The following is a 24,404-nucleotide window of genomic DNA, read 5'->3' on the forward strand; positions in this document are numbered from 1 at the left end:
ACCTCTCATAAATAGTCATAACCATGCATTATTCAGATTATCAGATTTCATTTGCTAACTTTTTATGGCCATTACAAAAGTCTGAGGAATGCATGGCAAATCAATTAGCACTGCAAATGACTGTAAAGAAATGCATTGATTTTACTTTAATGATGGATCAATATCTTTTCTTAATCCAAACACAAAAGCTGACTCAAATTAAATTTCCCTTAGGTAACACTGCAGAGAACAGTGTACAATGGGCATGACATATTTGATTTCAAAGTATTACAGAATCAAATTATAGCCCCTCTACAGCCGGTGGTCCCATGTCGGGTAATAAACAGCCTGGCAATAACTGAAAACAGCTGCTGCTTTCAGGGGGTTCATTTTGTTCCCAGGCTAGCTAGCTCTCCTATAATGGAAGAGAAGAGGAGAGACTGACATCACACACAATGCTATACTCTGAATCAATAATTCTTACCTTATAAAACACTGTCTCAAATTGTGGCCTTTACGCATAAAACATGCATGACACATTGGCCTGTTGATACCGAATGTGATGCCAAGTCACAATGTCAAATGGTTTTACAACTTTGACATGACAAGTGGATCAGATGGGGGAAACTGATTTGTCAGTCATATGAAATCTAAAGTGCTTGATGCAGTGCATCTCAACCAAAACCTTTTTTGCTCCATTACAGAGAGAGAAGGTGTGGAGGTCTATTGAACATTTGTTGGATAAAATGGTAGCAACAAATAAGATACACATAGATTCAATATTGTGGTAAAGGTAATATTCATTACAGTGTTTGATAGATAATGGTTTATTTGACTACTTACAAAAACATTCAAAATTCAGAATTTAAGTATATTTAGAAAAACAACATTTGCTGATTAACAACTTTATGTAAAATGTAGTATCATGCATATTTATCATTTGAGATATTTGAGTGAAAATCACATAAACAGTTTCAAATTTACAACAATCATTTAGAAAGTACAATGTTCACCATGGTAACATTAAAAGCATCCACCATTTTAAGACAAATCAGGGATTTTGTAAAATACAAAGTCACATGTACATGTTGGTCTATGATACAGTATATTGTCTTATCCCTGAAAAGATACACAGGCATAATGATACCATCATATACAACTTGAAAATAATATCATAATACACAGCTGACAAAGCCTGACGGCATCCCTATCTACACATACTTTCTAAAATACTTGAACGGACTGACATACAATGTATATCTTTTTTTAAATAATATATAAATATATCAAGCAAGTACAAGCAAGTTCCAACCTGGGTCCAAATGCTATTTAAGGGATTTCAATTACTTTCACATACATTTCAAAGTAAACATTTATTGTTTTCTCAAATAGAAGTAGTTGTTTCAGTCCCATTATTTAAAAATACTGAAATACACCGAAAATATGTGCAAAAATATAAACGCAACATGCAACAATTTTAAAGATTTGACTGAGTTCCAGTTCATATCATGAAATCAGGAAATTGAAATAAATAAATTAGGCCATAATCTAGGTTTCACATGACTGGGAATACAAATATGCATCTGTTGGTCACAGTTACCTTAAAAAAAAGGTAGGGACATGGATCAGATAACCACGATTTGCCTCATGCAGTGTGACACATCTCCTTCGCATAGACTTGATCAGGCTGTTGATTGTGGCCTGTGGATTGTTGTCACACTCCTCTTCAAATCAAATCAAATTGTATTGGTCACATACACGTGTTAAGCAGATGCCATTGCGGGTGTAGCGAAATGCTTGTGTTTCAATGGCTGTGCGAAGTTTCTGGATATTGGAGTGAACTGGAACACGCTGTCGTACAAGTTGATCCAGAACATCCCAAACATGCTCAATGGGTGACATGACTGGTGAGTATGCATGCCATGGAAGAACTGGGACATTTTCAGCTTCCGGGTATTGTGTATAGATCCTTGCGATATGGGGCTGGGCATTATCATGCTGAAACATGAGGTGATGGCGGCGGATGAATGGCATGACAATGGGCCTCATGATCTTGTCACGGTATCTCTTTGCATTAAAATTTCCATCAATAAAATGTAGTTGTGTTAGTTGTCTGTAGCTTATGCCTGCCCATACCATAACCTCACCGCCACCATGGGGAACTTTTTTCGTCAGCAAACTGCTCGCCCACACAACACCATACGTGGTCTGCGGGTTCTCAGGCCGGTTGGACCTACTGCCAAATTCTCTAAAACGACGTTGGAGGCGGCTTATGGTAGAGAAATGAATATTAAATGATCTGGCAACAGCTTTGGTGGACATTCCTGCAGGCAGCATGCCAATTGCACACTCCCTCAAAACTTGAGACATCTGTGGCATTGTGGTGTTTGACAAAATTGCAAATGTTAGAGTGGCCTTTTATTTTCCCCAGCACAAGGTGCACCTGTGTACTGATCATGCTGTTTAGCTTCTTGATATGCCACACCTGTCAGGTGGATGGATCATCTTGGCAAAGGGGAAATGCTCACTAACAGGGATGTAAACACATTTTTGCACAACATTTTTGAGAAATATGTTTTTTGTGCACATGGAACATTTCTGGGATCACCACTTTACGTGTTGCGTTTATATTTTTGTTCAGTGTACTGTAAGTATTTAAAATACAAATACTTAAAGAGATTCTCCAGTACTTTTCAATACTTTTTAGCCAGTACTTCTGAAAGTAGTGCTCACGAGCCAAAACTGTTTTTCCCGAAAATTGCGTACTGTCACATATGTGCAAATATGTGCACCACATCATTGCTGTTTCCCTCTGCTCTGCTGTGGGTGAATCGCTTGCATCTTGATAGCTGTCACTCATATGGTGAGGGGTTGAAGCTCATTGGCTGAAACTTGAAATGCTAGGGTGCTGGCCCACACGGGGGAAAATGTAGGGAACAAGGCGCAGCACAGCTTCCAGAAAATAGCCCCTTTCCAACTAAGGATTTCGTGGCTAATTGACGTAAAACAGTACTTCTGCTCATAGATTACGGATTATGGATTTATGAACTACACATTTGCAAATCCAGCCCAAAGTGAGAGGTTTAAAAAAGACTTAGTAGTCACCAAAGTCACCATGTCTTTTTTCACCAAAGTCACCATGTCTTTATTTAAGCATGTATTTGAACCCAGGTCTGCCACAACTCAATGGTTAGGACTTTATCTCCGTAAACTTGCAAGCACTGTAATATATCCGTTTTAAATATCAATAAATATTTCAGTTACTTGACGTTGATAAAGCAGCATTATCATGTTGATGGAACATTTTGCAGGTGAGCAAGTTCTGCCAAGCACTGTTAAAAATGACTAACAGTATTCAATACAATATCTGATAATAACTAAATGTAATCATATATACGGTATATATATATTTTAAATCACTTTCAGTTTGGATATTTTGCAGGGCTACATTAAAGGCAATTCACATACACATACAATACATAACAATTTAGCACAGATCATATAACATATAAAAGCAGCTATACACAGCTTTAAAGCTGCAGTCTGTGATTGGTAGGCTACATCCATTTTCTGACTTTTAAATTAATGATATATAGCCATTGACTCTTGAAGCAAACAATAATGTAATTGTAAACAAACAATGTACAACTTCAAAACATGGCCAATTTATAATTTTCAGTATGTTCAGTATACCAGTCTAAAAGGATAGCCTACTGTGTACATAACAGCTGATGTTGGTTCATTTCAGTGTTCAGCCCAAAGTTCAACATTTTAATAATGCTACCTGACAGAAAGCCTTACGCTGAGCGCTATTCTACATTCAAATATTTGTCAGCCTTGCCAGAAAGAGGCGACAGTAACATAGATGCTCATGCCAGGTTGCATTTCAGCATCTTGGCGCATTACGTGTCAGAGCTTTGTGTCAGAGCACCGTGGTTACCTGGGTGACTTCCGAGATCATGTCGTCGTTGGGCTGGCAGCATGAGTCTAACGACAACATCTCCATACCTAGTCATACCTCTTGATTGGACCTCTCCACCGTGTTGGCGCTGGAGTGGTGCTCGTGTTGGTGGTGGTGGCGGGTACGAGAAGAATTCTGCAGCTCCAGCATCGAAGGACTCAAGGGGATGCAGAACTCGCGGAAGCAGCGTTTGAAGTTCTCGTCCAGGAAGGCGTAGAGGACGGGATTCAGGCAGCTGTTGGTGTAGCCCAGAGCGATGCAGAAGTGCCAGGTGACGGACTGCAGCAGGGAGTTGGGGATATTGATAAGGGCTTTGATGATGACGTAGATGTGGATGGGCGTCCAGCAGATGATGAAGACGGCCACCACCACCAGGACCATACGGGTGATGCGGCGCAGGTTGCGGTCCTTCTCCTTGGAGCCGGACAACATGCGCACGCTCTTTAGGCGCAAGATCATTAGCCCGTAGCATACGGTAATGATGAGGACCGGGATGATGAAGGCAAAGATGAAGACGCAGATCTTCAGAAGATTCTCCCAGTACCAGGATGGGTGGGGGAAGATCAAAGTGCAGTCGATGATTCCTGAAAATGTGAAGACACAGTTGAACGAATGTAGCATATGAGGAAATCAACGCCTCACAGCAGTATTTTTCACAGGTAGATAAAACTACAGTATATAGGCCACAAAGCATTGCTCGAAATGATAAACATAAAAGTCAGTTATGTTTTCGTTTGTTAAACAAGCTTGTGCTGACAGCTTGTATTCCTCAGGCTGACATCAGATACATCATGAGACTGCAAATAACACAATCTATTCTCATCTAACCAATAACAAGAGCTAAGAAGATTTTGACAGGCACTTTGAAAACCTAATTCAGGGATCAAGCATCACCAATGTTGGTGACAAGTTTCTATCCCACTACTACTACTACAATTATGCACAAACTTTCTGAAGATTATGCCTGGTGGTAGCTGCTAGTCTATGGCCATATATACCATCTTTAAAGCATAATATTGATGACTAAATTTGGAGGCCTACATTAAGGCCAATTAGGGATGAACGCTTGCAAAACAATTGAATGAGTTTGTGTCACATGTAAACCTAAATAAAGGATCTGAAAGTGTTCTTATTGATAATAAAAACATGCTTATGATATGATAATAAAAACATGCTTCATAGCTAACGTGGCACTCGATTTCTCTCTATGACAGACCCAGACCATGCGTAGAACAGCAAAGTGCTTAAATTCCGTTGGCTTTCCGTTCACTTCACAGAAATAACTATCAAACATAATTGTTACTCTCGCTGCTGTGGTATGCTCACGAACATTACGGATAGGATATCTATAACTGAGGATAAAAGAAAAACAGCAGGGGGAAACGTACTGTCGTACTTGCCGTTATCGGTTACAGTAGTTAAGGCGGTGAACATGACAGGCAGACCGATGGCAGAGGACAGGATCCAGTTGCACACGTTGACAATCTTCGCGTTACGGGGCGTGCGGAAGTCTAAGGCCTTGACGGGGTGGCACACTGCAATGTAACGGTCAATACTCATGGTGGTCAAGGTGAAGATACTGGTGAACATGTTGTAGTAGTCGATGGATATCACTATCTTGCACAGCACGTCTCCAAACGGCCAGGTCCCCATCAGGAAGTTGACACTCTGGAAGGGCAGCGTACTGGTGGCTAGTGCATCAGCCAAGGCCAGGTTGAAGATGTAGATATTTGTGGCGGTCTTCATTTTAGTGTATCTGGAAAGACAACATATAAAAATAAAAATTAAGAGACCAAATTAGGGTGTGCTTATCAGAAAACAAATAATCTGGACAGCAACTCGTCTATCGGAAAACCATTTAAAGGTAGACTCAGAATTATCTTTGGTTCACTCTGCCATTCATGGCAACGTCTTACCGCTGTGTCTGTTACTCAGTCAAGTCATGCCTACCAGAACAGGATTACAAAATATTGCAATGGATTCATAAGGAATTGATATTACAAACATACAGATGGATGGTGTATTGACACACAAACAACTGTCAATTAACTATAATCCAATTTCTCTTTACGGAGATTTACTTACTAGGATGATACTATTGCATTGCATGTCATGGGAGATTAAAAAAATGTACACAAGTAGCTAGACAGATTCTGAGACTCTATATGTGCAACACCAGGGTTGTGGGTTCGATTCCCACGGGGTACCAGTGCGAAAAACAGTATGAAAATGTATGCACTCAATACTGTTAAATTGCTCTGGATTAGAGCATCTGCTAAATGACTCAAATCTAATACAACAGTTGCACATGTCTGTTAAAGTACTCTAATAATGTTAAATAAACAGATTATCATGGAAACGTCATTTAGCGCTCTGTTCAAACATTCTTTCCCCGAGAGAAAAGCCACATGATAGTTCCACATGTGAAATCAGTTGTGATCTGACAAATTCACATGTTGCCATTAAGTTACTGGCAAATACACAATAGCCTCTTCACAGCGCACCTCATTACTGACACATTATCTTACAAAGTTTGCAGAACAGTCAACGTTAAAGGAGACGCTCTACTTTTATCGGCATAACCGTCAAACACTTCCACAAATACACACATATTTGACCAAGTCCCCAACTATGCTAATGAGCCCCACCAGTACATTACCCCCACCTATATTTCAAACCGGAGTGATGATCGTGCCTTATATTCAAAATATTGGGTAGAAAAATGTCCCATTATACCTACGAGGTACCAATCTGTATCATGGAGTTCATATGTGTACCTGTGAAGTGTAACTTTGACGTTTTTGTACCCCAGGTAACAACACTGTAGTGGACCCTAACCAAACCATATTTTTTTCAGTGTGTTAATATACAGTATGTTCCAAGCAATTAGTATGAGCCTGGTGCCACTGAAGAAACATTGCTGCACTCTCAACCAAGAAATGGCAAGTTCAAATTCCCAAATAATGGATACTCTACGTCAGAACTCTTCAACCCTGTTCCTGGAGAGCTACCCTCCTGTAGGTTTTCACTCCAACCCCCGTTATAACTAACCTGGGCCCAGTTTTCCGAAGTGATGGAACTTACGCTTACAAGTGTTCCACTTAATGCATCTTTCCTACAACGGCAGAAGATGTAACATGCGTTTCCCAAAACAAGTGGCCTGTGAGAGAGCGGTCACTAGGAGCATGTATCGATACTGATAGGAAGGGGAGTGCTGCTCTCGGATCAGCTTTCTCCATTCAAATCTTACCTTAACATTATAATTATTTCACAACACTGACGACGGATCAACTCCTATAGAGATGTTACCACCTACTGCTGAAAATATCAAGTCATCTTATTTTACTGCTTACCTGATAAAAATGCACTAAATCGCTGATTTGGCACACCATTGCGCACAATGCAATTTAAATAAGAATAGATCATGAAATATATTGACACAAATTACAGACAGTAGCCTACAAGTAGCAAAATAGAACTCAATTTAACATTAAATGCCTATAGCCTACTGTATTTATATTTGCAGTAATCTCGTTTTTTTTATACGATGATTGTTTGTATCAATTGTACAAAGACATTACACCGTTTATCAACCTTCCAGAGTAAAATATTCTAAATTACATTTGATAATTACGCTTTCCAAATTTCACCAAACAGTCAAACAGATCAAGAGATATAAACATGTGCCTGCTATAGGCCACCGTGTGATCGATATTAGTTTTCTTGCATATGATGAATCTTGACAGTGTTTATAGCCCTCGACCAGCACAAAAACATCCTGTGGCGGACTGCAATAGCATCGAACAGTCCCCGTGATATGCAACTGTTCAGGGAAGTCAGGAACCAATACACGCAGTCAGTCAGGAAAGCTAAGGCCAGCTTCTTCAGGCAGAAGCTTGCATCCTGTAGCTCCAACTCCAAAAAGTTCTGGGACACTGTGAAGTCCATGGAGAACAAGAGCACCTCCTCCCAGCTGCCCACTGCACTGAGGCTAGGTAACACGGTCACCACCGATAAATCCATGATTATCGCAAACTTCAATAAGCATTTCTCAACGGCTGGCCATGCCTTCCGCCTGGCTACTCCAACCTCGGCCAACAGCTCCGCCCCCCCCGCAGCTCCTCGTCCAAGCCTCTCCAGGTTCTCCTTACCCAAATCCAGATAGCAGATGTTCTGAAAGAGCTGCAAAACCTGGACCCGTACAAATCAGCTGGGCTTGACAATCTGGACCCTCTATTTCTGAAACTATCCGCCGCCATTGTCGCAACCCCTATTACCAGCCTGTTCAACCTCTCTTTCATATCGTCTGAGATCCCCAAGGATTGGAAAGCTGCCGCAGTCATCCCCCTCTTCAAAGGGGGAGACACCCTGGACCCAAACTGTTACAGACCTATATCCATCCTGCCCTGCCTATCTAAGGTCTTCGAAAGCCAAGTCAACAAACAGGTCACTGACCATCTCGAATCCCACCGTACCTTCTCCGCTGTGCAATCTGGTTTCCGAGCCGGTCACGGGTGCACCTCAGCCACACTCAAGGTACTAAACGATATCATAACCGCCATCGATAAAAGACAGTACTGTGCAGCCGTCTTCATCGACCTTGCCAAGGCTTTCGACTCTGTCAATCACCATATTCTTATCGGCAGACTCAGTAGCCTCGGTTTTTCGGATGACTGCCTTGCCTGGTTCACCAATTACTTTGCAGACAGAGTTCAGTGTGTCAAATCGGAGGGCATGCTGTCCGGTCCTCTGGCAGTCTCTATGGGGGTGCCACAGTGTTCAATTCTCGGGCCGACTCTTTTCTCTGTATATATCAATGATGTTGCTCTTGCTGCGGGCGATTCCCTGATCCACCTCTACGCAGACGACACCATTCTATATACTTTCGGCCCGTCATTGAACACTGTGCTATCTAACCTCCAAACGAGCTTCAATGCCATACAACACTCCTTCCGTGGCCTCCAACTGCTCTTAAATGCTAGTAAAACCAAATGCATGCTTTTCAACCGATCGCTGCCTGCACCCGCATGCCCGACTAGCATCACCACCCTGGATGGTTCCGACCTTGAATATGTGGACATCTATAAGTACCTAGGTGTCTGGCTAGACTGCAAACTCTCCTTCCAGACTCATATCAAACATCTCCAATCCAAAATCAAATCAAGAGTCGGCTTTCTATTCCGCAACAAAGTCTCCTTCACTCACGCCGTCAAGCTTACCCTAGTAAAACTGACTATCCTACCGATCCTCGACTTCGGCGATGTCATCTACAAAATGGCTTCCAACACTCTACTCAGCAAACTGGATGCAGTCTATCACAGTGCCATCCGTTTTGTCACTAAAGCACCTTATACCACCCACCACTGCGACTTGTATGCTCTAGTCGGCTGGCCCTCGCTACATATTCGTCGCCAGACCCACTGGCTCCAGGTCATCTACAAGTCCATGCTAGGTAAAGCTCCGCCTTATCTCAGTTCACTGGTCACGATGGCAACACCCATCCGTAGCACGCGCTCCAGCAGGTGTATCTCACTGATCATCCCTAAAGCCAACACCTCATTTGGCCGCCTTTCGTTCCAGTTCTCTGCTGCCTGTGACTGGAACGAATTGCAAAAATCGCTGAAGTTGGACTTTTATCTCCCTCACCAACTTCAAACATCAGCTATCTGAGCAGCTAACCGATCGCTGCAGCTGTACATAGTCTATTGGTAAATAGCCCACCCATTTTCACCTACCTCATCCCCATACTGTTTTTATTTATTCACTTTTCTGCTCTTTTGCACGCCAATATCTCTACCTGTACATGACCATCTGATCATTTATCATTCCAGTGTTAATCTGCAAAATTGTAATTATTCGCCTACCTCCTCATGCCTTTTGCACACATTGTATATAGACTCCCCCTTTTTTTCTACTGTGTTATTGACTTGTTAATTGTTTACTCCATGTGTAACTCTGTGTTGTCTGTTCACACTGCTATGCTTTATCTTGGCCAGGTCGCAGTTGCAAATGAGAACTTGTTCTCAACTAGCCTACCTGGTTAAATAAAGCTGCAATAAAAAATAAAAATAAAACATGTGTACCAAATGTTGCCACAATACCGATATCCTTTATATCCATTTATGTACCAGACCACGCACACAGATTGTTTATTGATCCATAGAGGCCATGTTGTTTAAGATACTAGTCTGGGAAAAAATTGTGTTGAGACCTTTGTCCATAGATGCCACATATCATGTTTTGTGCAGATTGGTAATTCGGTGCCAGAAGAGTAGCACTTTAAGTGTTTAAAAAAAATGCACCATGGCCACCCTATGGGTGGGTCCCTGAGGCAAATGTGTTCCTTATGAGGACAAGAACCTATGTACCAGATTTCATGACTTTAAGTCAAATGGGGTAAGGAGCATGACCTTTCAAAGTAAGCATTTTCAATCTCTTGTTATAGCGCCACCATTTGGCCAATCAGTGTAATTTGATAAATGCCAGATCTCTAATGCAAGACGCATAATTTACCCACATTTAGTCAAAATCCATCCAGTTCTGTCTGAAATATCGCATTTGACTAACGCACGAATGCACTAACGTACTAGAAGCTTTCACGGGTCCGTTCCCGGGTCCGCTGGATCCGTTCCCGAAATGGACATGGGGCTTTACCATCCGGAGCCGATATGCATCAATATTAAATATTGAGACCCGTCCCAAATGGACCCGAGGTCAACTAGACCAGTTCCGTATAGATCTGGCCGGATCCAGACCTGAGCCGAGTGAGGGAAGCAGCAAAAACGTAATTTTGTAAGCTACTTTATAAACCAGAGCTGATAGAGTGCGAGGGAGAGGAGATAGAGAGAGGTGATGCTCTAGCAGGGGCCGTGCTGTGTGACTAGGCTACTGTGAGTGTGAGCGAGTGACACAGGAACAGGGAGGAGGAGGGAGGGAGAGATGAGAGACGGCAACCAAGCAAGCTGACTTCCACTATGGTAGACTAATAACTGCCATACTGTAGCTAGGTTACTTATCATCCAATATGATTACTTAGTACCTGTCTTGACTGCATCAACCCGGGCAAAGGTAGTTAAGATAGCTAGCTAAGGGCCTCCCGAGTGGCGCAGTGGTCTATGGCTGTGCCACTAGAGATCCTGGTTCGAGTCCAAGCTCTGTCGCAGCCGGGCCGCGACCGGGAGACCCATGGAGCGGCAGGGATGTTCTGCCGGACGCAATGCACGCTGAAACGGTCGCCAGGTTACGGTGTTTCCTCTAACACATTGGTGTGGCTGGCTTCCGGGTTAAGCGGCATTGTGGCAAGAAGCAGTGCGGCTTGGCTGGGTTGTGTTTAGGAGGGCGCACGGCTCTCGACTTTCGCCTCTCCCGAGTCCATACGGGAGTTACAGCGATGGGACAAGACTGTAACTACCAATTCGACACTATGAAATTAGGGAGAGAAAAAGTAAAAAATACAAAAAAGAAGATAGCTAGCTAGCTAACTAGGCTAATTGAGGCTGCACACACTTTCTCGCCCTACACAGTTACAAACTACAACTAAATTCGGAATATAAAGTAACAGCCTACCTGTTGGCTCTTGGTCGTTGTAGATTATTCTCCTTTAACTTTTAATTACATTATTTTCATTTAATCTTCCATTGAGTAGATATCTCCTAACTTTGCCCCAAACGGAGGCTCTATGACTGTAGCCTATTGCTGTTTTGATGACTTATGATTGGCCAATCACAAAAATAAGCTACACGCACCACTCTCGTGAAAAGCAAAGAACGGCAGCATAAAGAATACCATCTCTCTCTCTTGCTCTCTCTCTCTCTACTGCAGAAGTCGCGTTTGGATCTGCATAGGTCTTTCCGGACAAGTCAGTTAAAATTACACTTAAAAAGGTCATTTACACTTGAGCTGACATCAGCAGGGTTTACAGTGAATGCAATCTCCGAGAACGTCAGGGAAATTGCCTTGTCGATCCTGCATTGCACGTGGATTGAATCCTGGCTGAAGATTGAGATAGCTGGGGCATGTATGCCAAAATAAATCAAACTATTTTACTTTAAAAGATAGCTGACAAAAAAGGAGTTATGTTTGCAGTTTGAGCATGGAGTCATGCATTGTACATAAGCCATGGATGCAAACACGGAACTGGATGCCTTGACCTTTAAGCATAACATTGTCTGCTAATGCACAGTCCGTGTCTGATGGATGTTTTGTATTGCACATTCTGGAACATAAAATTGCTGTCTATAACAAGACCATAAAACACAGCTGGGGTTAATTGTTGATCATGTCTGTCTTCTGTGTGAAGCTTGAGTCTCCCAGACAAAAAATGATGATTACCTAACAGTTCCAGTGAGATAAACTGAAAAGATGGCTCCCAATATAAGGGGAAATAATATAGGGCAGCAGCTAGTATTCCTGGGGTATAAACATATTGAGGCACTTACATCGCACAAAAAAACAAACAGTACACCATATAACTTTATTACGCCACTACATATCTACAATATAAAATATATAATACCACCATACAACAATATTACAATGTGAAAGGGAAAGAAGGATACCGTCAGTTGCACTCAACCAAAATGTGTCTCCTGCATTTAACCCAAACCCTCTGAATCAGAGTTGCAGGGGGCTGCCTTAATCGACGTCCACGTTATCAGCGCCCGCGGAGCAGTTGTTATTGGGGCAAGAACGGCAGATTTTTCCACCTTGTGTAGAGTCCATGTGCTAGCGTGTGTGTGTGTGTGTCTCGTCACAGTCATTTTTGTTCCATAAGGTGTAGTTTTATCTGTTTTTAAATCAGATTTTACTGCATGCATGAGTTACTTGATGTGGAATAGAGTTCCATGTAATCATGGCTCTGTGTAGTACTGTTTGTTTATCAGAGTCTGTTCTGGAATTGGGGACTATGAAGAGACCCCTTGTGGCATGTCTTGTGGGGTATGCATGGGTGTCTGAGCTGTGTTCTAGTCGTTTGAATAGACAGCTCAGTGCTTTCAACATGTCAATACCTCTCACAAAGACAAGTAGTGATTCAGCCAATCTATCCTCTACATTGAGCCAGGAGAGAGTACATGCATGCTATTGATGTTAGCTCTCCATATATATTTAAGGGCCAGTTGTGCTGCTCTGTTCTGGGACAACTGTAATTAGCCTATATTCCTCTTTGTGGCACTTGACCATATGCCTGGGCAGTCGTCCATGTGCGACAAAACTCGGGCCCGTAAGAGTTTTTTTGGTGATATCAATGTCAAGAAAGAAGAGTAGAGTTTTATTATCCAATCTCAGCTACTGTTGTATCCATATGTTTCGACCATAACATCCAGAGTTACTCCAAGCAGTTTAGTCTCTTCAACTTGCTCAATTTCCACATTATTCATTACAAGATTTAGTTGAGGATTTAGGGTTTAAAATCAAATCAAATTTTATTGGTCACATACACATGTTCAGCAGGTTTCCTCCAAATACAATGCTTTTAGTTTTTTAAATATACTGAGCAAAAATATAAACGCACACATGACTGGGAATACAGATATGCATTTGTTGTTCACAGATACCTTTAAAAAATGGGCCCCTGGATCTCGTCACAGTATTTCTATGCATTAAAATTGCCATTGATAAAATGCAATTGTGTTTGTTGTCCGTAGCTTATGCCTGCCCATATCATAACACCACCGACACCATGGGGCACTCTGTTCACAGCGAAGACATCAGCAAACTGCTCGCTCACTTGACACCATACACGTACACGTGGTCTGCAATTGTAAGGTCGGTTGGACGTACTGCCAAATTCTCCAAAACGATGTTGGAGAAGGCTTATGGAAGAGAAATTAATATTAAATTCTCTGGCCACAGCTCTGGTGGACATTCCTGCAGTCAGCATGCCAATTGCACGCTCCTTGAGACATCTGTGGTATTGTGTTGTGTGACAAAACCGCACATTTTAGAGTAGCCTTTTATTATTCACAGTACAACATGCAAGCTGTTTAATCAGCTTCTCAGATGGATGGATCATCTTGGCAAAGGAGAAATGCTCACTAACAGGGATGTAATCAAATTTGTGCTAAACATTTTAGAGAAATAAGCTTTTTGTGAGTATGGAACATTTCTGGGATCTTTTATTTCAGCTCATGAAACATAACATGTTGCATTTATATTTTTGTTCAGTGTATTTAGTATCTTATTACTTGTTCAGTGTATCTTATTACTTGCCACCAATTCTAAAGCTGTCTGCAGCTCTTTGATAAGTGTTGCAGTGATTTCACTTGCTATGGTAGTTCATGTGTATAATGTTGAGTCATCAGTGTCCATAGACACACAGGCTTTACTCAGTGCCAGTGGCAGGTCATTAGTGATTGAAAAAAGTAAGGGGCCTAGATAACTACACTGGGGAATACCCGTCTCTACCTGGATTATGTTGGAGATGCTTCCATTAAAGAACACCCTCTGTGTTCTGTTAGACAGGTAACTCAATCCATGATATAGCAGGGGATGTAAAGCCAAAACACATACATTTTTCCAGCAGCAGATTATGATTGATAATGTCAAAAGCTGCACTGAACACTAACAGCTCCAACAAGCATCTTATTATCAATGTAGTTCAGCCAATAAAATCAAATCTAATTGTATTTGTCATATGCACTGAATACAACAGGTATTACCGTGAAGTGCTTACTTACAAGCCCTTAACAAACAATACAGTTCAAGAAATTGTCACGTTCTGACCTTAGTTCTTTTGTTATGTCTTTGTTTTAGGTTGGTCAGGGCGTGAGTTGGGGTGGGTTGTCTATGTTCGTTTTTCTATGTTGTGTTTTGCGTTTGGCCTGGTATGGATCTCAATCAGAGACAGGTGTCGTTAGTTGTCTCTGATTGAGAATCATACTTACAGTGCCTTGCGAAAGTATTCGGCCCCCTTGAACTTTGCGACCTTTTGCCACATTTCAGGCTTCAAACATAAAGATATAAAACTGTATTTTTTTGTGAAGAATCAACAACAAGTGGGACACAATCATGAAGTGGAACGACATTTATTGGATATTTCAAACTTTTTTAACAAATCAAAAACTGAAAAATTGGGCGTGCAAAATTATTCAGCCCCTTTACTTTCAGTGCAGCAAACTCTCTCCAGAAGTTCAGTGAGGATCTCTGAATGATCCAATGTTGACCTAAATGACTAATGATGATAAATACAATCCACCTGTGTGTAATCAAGTCTCCGTATAAATGCACCTGCACTGTGATAGTCTCAGAGGTCCGTTAAAAGCGCAGAGAGCATCATGAAGAACAAGGAACACACCAGGCAGGTCCGAGATACTGTTGTGAAGAAGTTTGAAGCCGGATTTGGATACAAAAAGATTTCCCAAGCTTTAAACATCCCAAGGAGCACTGTGCAAGCGATAATATTGAAATGGAAGGAGTATCAGACCACTGCAAATCTACCAAGAACTGGCCGTCCCTCTAAACTTTCAGCTCATACAAGGAGAAGACTGATCAGAGATGCAGCCAAGAGGCCCATGATCACTCTGGATGAACTGCAGAGATCTACAGCTGAGGTGGGAGACTCTGTCCATAGGACAACAATCAGTCGTATATTGCACAAATCTGGCCTTTATGGAAGAGTGGCAAGAAGAAAGCCATTTCTTAAAGATATCCATAAAAAGTGTTGTTTAAAGTTTGCCACAAGCCACCTGGGAGACACACCAAACATGTGGAAGAAGGTGCTCTGGTCAGATGAAACCAAAATTGAACTTTTTGGCAACAATGCAAAACGTTATGTTTGGCGTAAAAGCAACACAGCTCATCACCCTGAACACAACATCCCCACTGTCAAACATGGTGGTGGCAGCATCATGGTTTGGGCCTGCTTTTCTTCAGCAGGGACAGGGAAGATGGTTAAAATTGATGGGAAGATGGATGGAGCCAAATACAGGACCATTCTGGAAGAATGACTCCTGATGGAGTCTGCAAAAGACCTGAGACTGGGACGGAGATTTGTCTTCCAACAAGACAATGATCCAAAACATAAAGCAAAATCTACAATGGAATGGTTCAAAAATAAACATATCCAGGTGTTAGAATGGCCAAGTCAAAGTCCAGACCTGAATCCAATCGAGAATCTGTGGAAAGAACTGAAAACTGCTGTTCACAAATGCTCTCCATCCAACCTCACTGAGCTCGAGCTGTTTTGCAAGGAGGAATAGGAAAACATTTCAGTCTCTCGATGTGCAAAACTGATAGACATACCCCAAGCGGCTTACAGCTGTAATCGCAGCAAAAGGTGGCGCTACAAAGTATTAACCCAATTTTTCCGTTTTTTATTTGTTAAAAAAGTTTGAAATATCCAATGTTGATTCTTCACAAAAAAATACAGTTTTATATCTTTATGTTTGAAGCCTGAAATGTGGCAAAAGGTCGCAAAGTTCAAGGGGGCCGAATACTTTCGCAAGGCACTGTAGGTAGCCTTTTCCCACCTGTGTTTGGTGGGTGATTGTTTTCTGTCTTTGTGTATGTCACCAGACAGGACTGTTTCGTTTCGTGTCGTTCTCTTTGTTATTTTTGTTTTAGTGTTCTGTGTTTAATAAATTCATCATGAACACGTACCACGCTGCGCATTGGTCCTCCGATCCTTCATACTCCTCAGACGAGGACGACGAACGTTACAGAAAGAGTTAAGAAAATTTTCACCAAATCATTTTTTTTTTGGGGGGGGGGGGGTCAATGTAAATAGTACGGGTGGCCACTTGATTAATTCATTGTTAGCTTGGGGGTAGAAGCTGTTAAGGAGCCTTTTGGTCTGAGACTTGACGCTCCGGTACCGCTTGCCGTGCGGTAGCAGAGAGAACAGTCTATGACTTGGGTGACTGGAGTCTTTGACAATGTTTTGGGCCTTCCTCTGACACCGCCTAGTAGATAGGTCCTGGATGTCAGGGAGCTTTGCCACAGTGATGTACTGGGCCATACGCACTACCCTCAGTAGCGCCTTACGGTCAGATGCCGAGCAGTTGCCATACCAGGCGGTGATGCAACCGGTAAGGATGATCTCGATGGTGCAGCTTTAGATGTTTTTGAGGATCTGGGGACCCATGTATAAATATTTTCAGTCTCCTGGGGGGGGGGGGGGGGGAGGCATTGTCGTGGCCTCTTAATGTCTTGATGTGTTTGGACCATAATAGTTCATTGGTGATATGGACACCAAGGAACTTGAATCTCTCAACCCCCTCAACTTCAGCCCTGTCAAAGTTAATGGGGGCCTGTCCAGCCCTCCTTTTCCTATAGTCCACAATCAGCTCCTTTGTCTTGCTCACATTGAGGGAGAGGTTGATGTCCTGGCACCACACTGCTAGGTCTCTGACCTCCTCCCTATAGGCTGTCTCATCGTTGTCGCAAACTTAATGATGTTGTTGGAGTCGTGCTTGGCCATGCTGTCGTGGGTGAACAGGGTTTACAGGGGCCCCATGGTAAATGGTAATGATTACAGGGGCCTTACCACCTGGGGGTGGCCCGTCAGGAAATCCAGGATCCAATTTGCAGAGGGAGGTGTTTATTATTGTCAGATTTGCCAAATGGAGGGCAAGGGAGAATTTTGTATGCATCTCTGTGTGTGGAGTAAAGGTGGTCTAGAGTTATTTTACCTCTGGTTGCACATGTGACATGCTGGTAGAAATGAGGTCAAACGGTTTTAAGTTTACCTGCATTAAAGTCCCCGGCTACTAGGTGCAGCGCATTTGAATGAGCATTTTCTTGTTTGCTTATGGTCTTATATAGTTGGTTGAGTGCGGTCTTAGTGCCAGCATCAGTTTGTGGTGGTAAATAGACGGCTACAAATAATATAGATGATAACTTTCTTGGTAGATAGTGTGGTCTACAACTTATGAGGTATTCTGCCTTAGGCGAGCTATATCTCGGGACTTCTTTACCAGACGTGCTACCTGTTCCAGACCTGCTGTTTTCAACTCTCTACAGACAGCAGGAGTGGTAGAGATACTCTCAATGATCGGCTATGAAAAGCTAACTGACATTTACTCCTGCGGTGCTGACCTATTGCACCCTCGACAACTACTGTGATTATTATTATTTGACCATGCTGGTCATTTATGAACATTTGAACATCTTGGCCATGTTCTGTTATAATCTCCACCCGGCACAGCCAGAAAAGGGCTGGCCACCCCTCATAGCCTGATTCCTCTCTAGGTTTCTTCCTAGGTTTTGGCCATTCTAGGGAGTTTTTCCTAGCCACCGTGCTTCTACACCTGCATTGCTTGCTGTTTGGGGTTTTAGGCTGGGTTTCTGTACAGCACTTTGAGATATCAGCTGATGTACGAAGGGCTATATAAATACATTTGATTTGATACGAGACATCCGCACCAGTGTAACTGACAGTTAACCTGTAAGTCTATGTCGTTGTTTTTTTGTTTGAATTGTTTACGTGTTCGAAATGATAAGACAAGCAGAACTATGTAGCTAATAACTGTTGTAACGGAGATCATTATTGTAGCAACACCCTTTGGAGGGAAGGCAATCCCGCGCTGTGTTAGCTAAGTTTTCATGTCATCGGGTGTAGTTCGTAAAGGTTGAAGTGTGTATGTTAGGATGGTAACGTTGTAATAATTAAGGATGAAGTGTGAATTCATGCCAGGAATAATAAGTGTGAAGTTTGATTTCCTCCCTTCTGTAATAAGCAGCCAATGAGGTATTCTTCCTTTATTCATGTGTTTAATCTGATACTGTTATAGCTCCGGCTAAACTGTTTATGTATGTAAGCACTTCAGAGTTATACCAAGCTAATAAGTCACTCGTAAGATAAGGTTGTAAGAGTGTGCTTAACTGTATTTTCATTTACTTTATAGTTCTCACGGAAGGTGATAATTCTGACTAAATCTACAGAATAAACGCGCCAGTTAAAATCAAGTAACGGTTGTGCTCGTGGTTACTGGAGGGAGCTACAACCATCTATCTTCAGTCATTTGTGTAAGTGCCATACATGTTGAGTGCCGTTCCCTAAAAGCCAAATGATCATTTGTTTACTGTGAAATAGTATTGTATCTGGAGAAACACAATCTTTTCCAAAAGTTTACTAAAGGTTGTTAGCAGGCTGATTTGTTTAAGCCAGTATTTGACATTGGATGGAAACAGAAGAGAAGTTCAGAAGCACGATCAGTAATGGGCTACAGTGACAGCAATGGTTCGAGTTCCTCTTTATATCACATGCTATATGCTACTACGCTCATCCTGTCACTCACACAAGAAATATACGTTTTGCATTATTTACACAGAATAAGCGCAGATTGTAAATAGCCCTCAAACAGAATCCCTTTAAATTAGTGTTAGTAACCTTTTTCAAGTAAGATATTTGTTCCTGGGTTTAGATAACAAGACAATTATAAGTCGAGCAAATATTGTTGAAGAATCAAAAGTCTTTCTCTTAAGTTGAATGCATTTAGCAGGTTTTTCCTCATTAAGGAAATTGTCCTCATAATCAGAGATACCACAGATGAATCATCTCCTGGAATTCTTTAGTCTGGCTTCATACTCTTTAAGGTGGAGAGTGATTATTGTGGGTTAAAGGAATGACAAATCCTCTGGTGCAGCACAGAGAGATAGGATGGAAGTGGCAAGCCATCTAAAAATGGATTATTTTCCCCTCTGGAAAACATTTCTTGTGCTGTGATTTGGGTTTAGTGATTCAGCCATCACACATTGACTGTATGTATCATTTTTTTTTTTTTGACCCCCTTTTCTCCCCAATTTCGTGGTATCCAATTGTTTTAGTAGCTACTATCTTGTCTCATCGCTCACCGTATGGGCTCGGGAGAGACGAAGGTTGAAAGTTATGTGTCCTCCGATACACAACCCAACCAAGCTGCACTGCTTCTTAACACAGCGCGCATCCAACCCGGAAGCCAGCCGCACCAATGTGTCGGAGGAAACACCGTGCACCTGGCAACCTTGGTTAGCACGCACTGCGCCTGGCCCGCCACAGGAGTCGCTGGTGCATGATGAGACAAGAACATCCCTACCGGCCAAGCCCTCCCTAACCGGACGACTTTTGATATATAAAAAAAAAACTAAGTTAGAAAGGATTACCTACACAAACTGACCACCTCATATTATTGACAGAAGCTTGCTACATGGCGGACCAATCCAAACTCATCTCTCGGCATGCCGAGGCAACTCATTATCTCAGCCAATCATGGCTAGCGGGAAGATTGCCTAACTTTTCTCCATGGCTAAACCAACTAGGCTTGTAATTTAACAATTGTATTCGTATTTACAGATGGCATACAAGTTTGTTATTAAGGCCCATGTAAGTTCACATGTTCCAGAAGGAATTTCTGCCCCAAAAAACGGTTCTGATTTTTAAAAAAGTTTACGCTCAAATAGCGCTACTGTGAAGTAGTGACGTGTGACATACGGCTATTTTCCTGAAACTAGTCACATTTACATTTCAGTCAACACACTTATCCAATCGCGACTTATAGTGGAGTGTATTCATGGATGCCCAAATCATTTAGCAAGAAAAGACCATATGAAATGATTTATCTTTAGTCTCTCTGCGTTTCATAGTTTTCCTTCAATTCGCAAGAGGCTGAATGTGGCAAGAGGCTGAATGTATCTCACTGGAGAAAGCATCCGAGTGAGCGAAACAGTGATCCTCTGTCTAAGGAACGTGAAGGCCAAAAAGAGTATGACATTGTTACTGCCCGTAGCTTTGAATGCAAGGTAAGAAAGCCAGCGAGCATTTGGCCTTCCTTGATAAAAAAAAAATCAAATAATATCAAATCAGCGTTGAGCTAAATTGAGTGAGCTTAACTGTGAATGATCCTGGTGCATCCCCCCCCAAAGAAGTGAGGCTAGTTTGGATTTTGCTTCTCTCCAATCACATCACATCGAGAGCAATACGTCATTGACAGAAACAACTTGAATTGTTGCATCTCGTTGTGTTGTCCACTGGCTAGCTAGCTAGCTAAAATTGGCCCTTTCCTAAATTAGCCATGGATGGATATATGGATTTGGACTGGTTTTACGTCATTCTCTGTACTGGCCAAAAATTATAACAGCGATTCTGATCCAACCATAAATTAATACATTGTGCACACGGCCTGAGAGGATGGAAGTTGATTATGTATCTAGATGTAGAAGGGTAATGTTAACTAGCTAATGTTGCCCATAAAAAGGAAGTTAGGCTAGAGAGCAAGCACTTTAGCCAGGTAGCCTAAGACAATAAAAAATACAAGTGTGTACTGTATGACAAAGTCATAGACCGTTTCATCGACAGGAAAGAGAGGAGGATGGCATTGGCGTTTCTCTACAAGTAGGGTGAGTCAACATGTTTTTTCTACTTGCACACACACACACACACACACCACACAGACACAGAGAGAGAGAGAAATCAGGACCATGGACAGCCACATAATATTTAGCTTACGGTGATTGGACTACATTGTTTTTGGCATCTTTTAGTTGTCACTGTAAAATACTAAGTATAGGTGATTTGATGATGTTGAAATGTTGAAGTTCAAATGGTGCTGCAATAGTGGAGGCAGCTCCTGTTTTCTTTGTGACTTGCGGTAACTCTGTGGTTCTAAATCAATAGTTGTTTAGTCGCCCCAAAATGTCCGAAACATTAACTTGCTTGACCATGCGGTAGGTCATGTAAGTGTTAGTAACATGCAATGTTAACTTGTGGACTCTACCAGGTAGACTCTCAGGTTTTGTGATGAAATAAAGGTGTGGTTGAATTTATTCTGCCACTGTGTCTTCTTATTGTCTCTGCCTTAGGCCTAGCTATCATGGTCGCAAATGAACTGACAGGTTATTATCACAACACATAGGTTGTAATATGGCTTTTTTTTCAGCTTTTCTTCCCCAGTGATTTTACCCACGCACCACTACTGGCAACTTACAGGACCAATTCGGGTTAAGTGCCTTGGACAAAGGCACAACAATAGTTGAACCTAGTTGGCTCAGGGATTCAAACCAGCGACCTTTCAGTTACTGGCCCAACATTCTTAAACGCTAGGCTACCTGCCGTCCAGCAAGGGAGTGTGTAGGAGGGAGTAAAGGGAAGGAGGCCTCCTCCATCAGCGCTGTCTATAGTTAGCGGAGACTAGTTAACTATGAAAGACAGTCATCAAAGCATCTGATAAAGACAGACAGCAGCTTAACACTAAAACACTTCAGCTGCCTCATGGTAGCTGCCTCTGGAATTACTGAGTGTGATGGTCCGCTTGGCTGGCAGACATGATCACAACGGTGGCAGTTACCTCGAATCAAATAGAGCAGATATCCCTGCGCAGCCAGCTGTCTTTTCTGATTCCTCAGTGCCAGCAGATGATGTCTAGTGGAACAAATTCGCAAATACTTTGGGATGTTCACCGCTGACACGTGGCTTTTGTGCATGGCGTGTTGTAAGGCCTAATGCACATGCATAGTGACAGCTGACATAGAGTAGGCGTAAACATGCCTTTTCACGGACAGCTCCATCCTCATCAGTGCCATTACAATTTATGTCGTCACTGTGAAAGCATCTAGAATGTGTTTATAGGCAATAAATATACACAGCAACTCACTATGGCATCGTATGCCTATATACAAAACATTTTAGGATTTTAGGAAATGAATGACATGAATGGTAACCCGAGTATAACCGCAGAAACAGAGCAGCAGAGTAGCCTATAGCAATGAAGGCTTGTTGCTAAGGAACAACCGGAACATGTCCTCTGACTCTGTGATTATCTTCTCCTGATACAGCATTCCATTACATTCAGGCCAAGACAGTGTTTCTCCAAAATTGTTTTTCAACATGGGCCTCTTTAATCATTTCAATTAAAATCAATTGTAGGGGAAACACTTGAGTTGAGCTCCTTTGGTACAAACAAGTTAAACTTCTAATGAATATTAAAATGTAAAGTGGGCAATGTATACTCTGACGTCTTTCCTTTATTTTTTATTTATTGTTTTATTTCACCTTTATTTAACCAGGTAGGCTAGTTGAGAACACCTTTATTTAACCAGGTAGGCTAGTTGAGAACACCTTTATTTAACCAGGTAGGATAGTTGAGAACACCTTTATTTAACCAGGTAGGCTAGTTGAGAACACCTTTATTTAACCAGGTAGGCTAGTTGAGAACAAGTTCTCATTTGCAACTGTGACCTGGCCAAGATAAAGCATAGCAGTGTGACACAGACAACAACACAGAGTTACACATGGAGTAAACAATAAACAAGCCAATAACACACAATACTGACACAGTAGACAAAAAAAGTCTATATACAATGTGTGCAAAAGGCATGAGGAGGTAGGCAATAAATAGGCCATAGGAGCGAATAATTACAATTTAGCAGATTAACACTGGAGTGATAAATGAGCAGATGATCATGTGCAAGTAGAGATACTGGTGTGCAAAAGAGCAGAAAAGTAAATAAAATAAAAACAGTATGGGGATGAGGTAGGTAGATTGGGTGGGCTATTTACAGATGGACTATGTACAGCTGCAGCGATCGTTTAGCTGCTCAGATAGTTGATGTTTAAAGTTGGTGAGGGAAATAAAAGTCTCCAACTTCAGCGATTTTTGCAATTCGTTCCAGTTCACTGGCAGCAGAGAACTGGAAGGAAAGGTGGCCAAATGAGGTGTTGGCTTTGGGGATGATCAGTGAGATATACCTGCTGGAACGTGTGCTACGGGTGGGTGTTGTCGCAGTGGTGGGTGGTGTAAGGTGATTTGGTAACAAAACGGATGGCACTGTGACAGACTGCATCCAGTTTGCTGAGTAGAGTATTGGAAGCTATTTTGCAGATGACATCGCCGAAGTCGAGGATCGGTAGGATAGTCAGTTTTACATGGGTAAGTTTGGTGGCGTGAGTGAAGGAGGCTTTGTTGCGAAATAGAAAGCCGATTCTAGATTAGATTTTGGATTGGAGAAGTTTAATATGAGTCTGGAAGGAGAGTTTACAGTCTAGCCAGATACCTAGGTATTTATAGTAGTCCACATATTCTAGGTCGGAACCGTCCAGGGTGGTGATGCTAGTCAGGCTGGCGGGTGCGGGCAGTGAACGGTTGAAATGCATGCATTTGGTTTTACTAGCGTTTAAGAGCAGTTGGAGGCCACGGAAGGAGTGTTGTATGGCAATGAAGCTCGTTTGGAGGTTAGTTAGCACAGTGTCCAAGGAAGGGCCAGAAGTATACAGAATGTGTCGTCTGCATAGAGGTGGATCAGGGAACCGGCCGCAGCAAGAGCGACATCATTGATATATACAGAGAAAAGAGTCGGCCCGAGAATTGAACCCTGTGGTATCCAGCATTTTAAAACAGAAAATCTTTGTCAAAAGGACAATACGTTATTCAGTTGTCAAAGACATTTTCTGTCAAAAAACATCATCACAAAAGCCACTGTTAATATAGGAGCCAAAGAAAGCAGTAATGAGTCTGATTATAAACGCTTTTTTTCTGTAGTGTGTCATCTCCTA

At 42.1% G+C, this 24,404-nt stretch overlaps 1 protein-coding gene across 2 annotated transcripts in view; it reads right to left on the reverse strand.

The window, feature by feature from the left end:
* Window positions 1-767: 767 nt before the first annotated feature.
* The window catches only part of oprm1 (opioid receptor, mu 1), a 31,951-nt gene continuing 8,314 nt past the window's right edge, over window positions 768-24,404 (reverse strand). Inside the window, exons 2-3 of one of the 2 annotated variants that reach the window (XM_020460810.2) lie at window positions 5,341-5,696; window positions 768-4,524 (exon numbers count right to left, since the gene is read on the reverse strand). In XM_020460810.2, coding sequence (XP_020316399.1) covers window positions 3,992-4,524; window positions 5,341-5,696 — 889 coding nt within the window. In that variant the 3' untranslated portion in view covers window positions 768-3,991. Of the gene's footprint in view, window positions 4,525-5,328; window positions 5,697-24,404 lie in introns of both variants that reach the window. The other variant, XM_020460809.2, reaches the window with a different exon arrangement.

This window comes from Oncorhynchus kisutch, linkage group LG25 (assembly GCF_002021735.2).
Source record: "Oncorhynchus kisutch isolate 150728-3 linkage group LG25, Okis_V2, whole genome shotgun sequence".
NCBI lineage: Eukaryota > Metazoa > Chordata > Actinopteri > Salmoniformes > Salmonidae > Oncorhynchus > Oncorhynchus kisutch.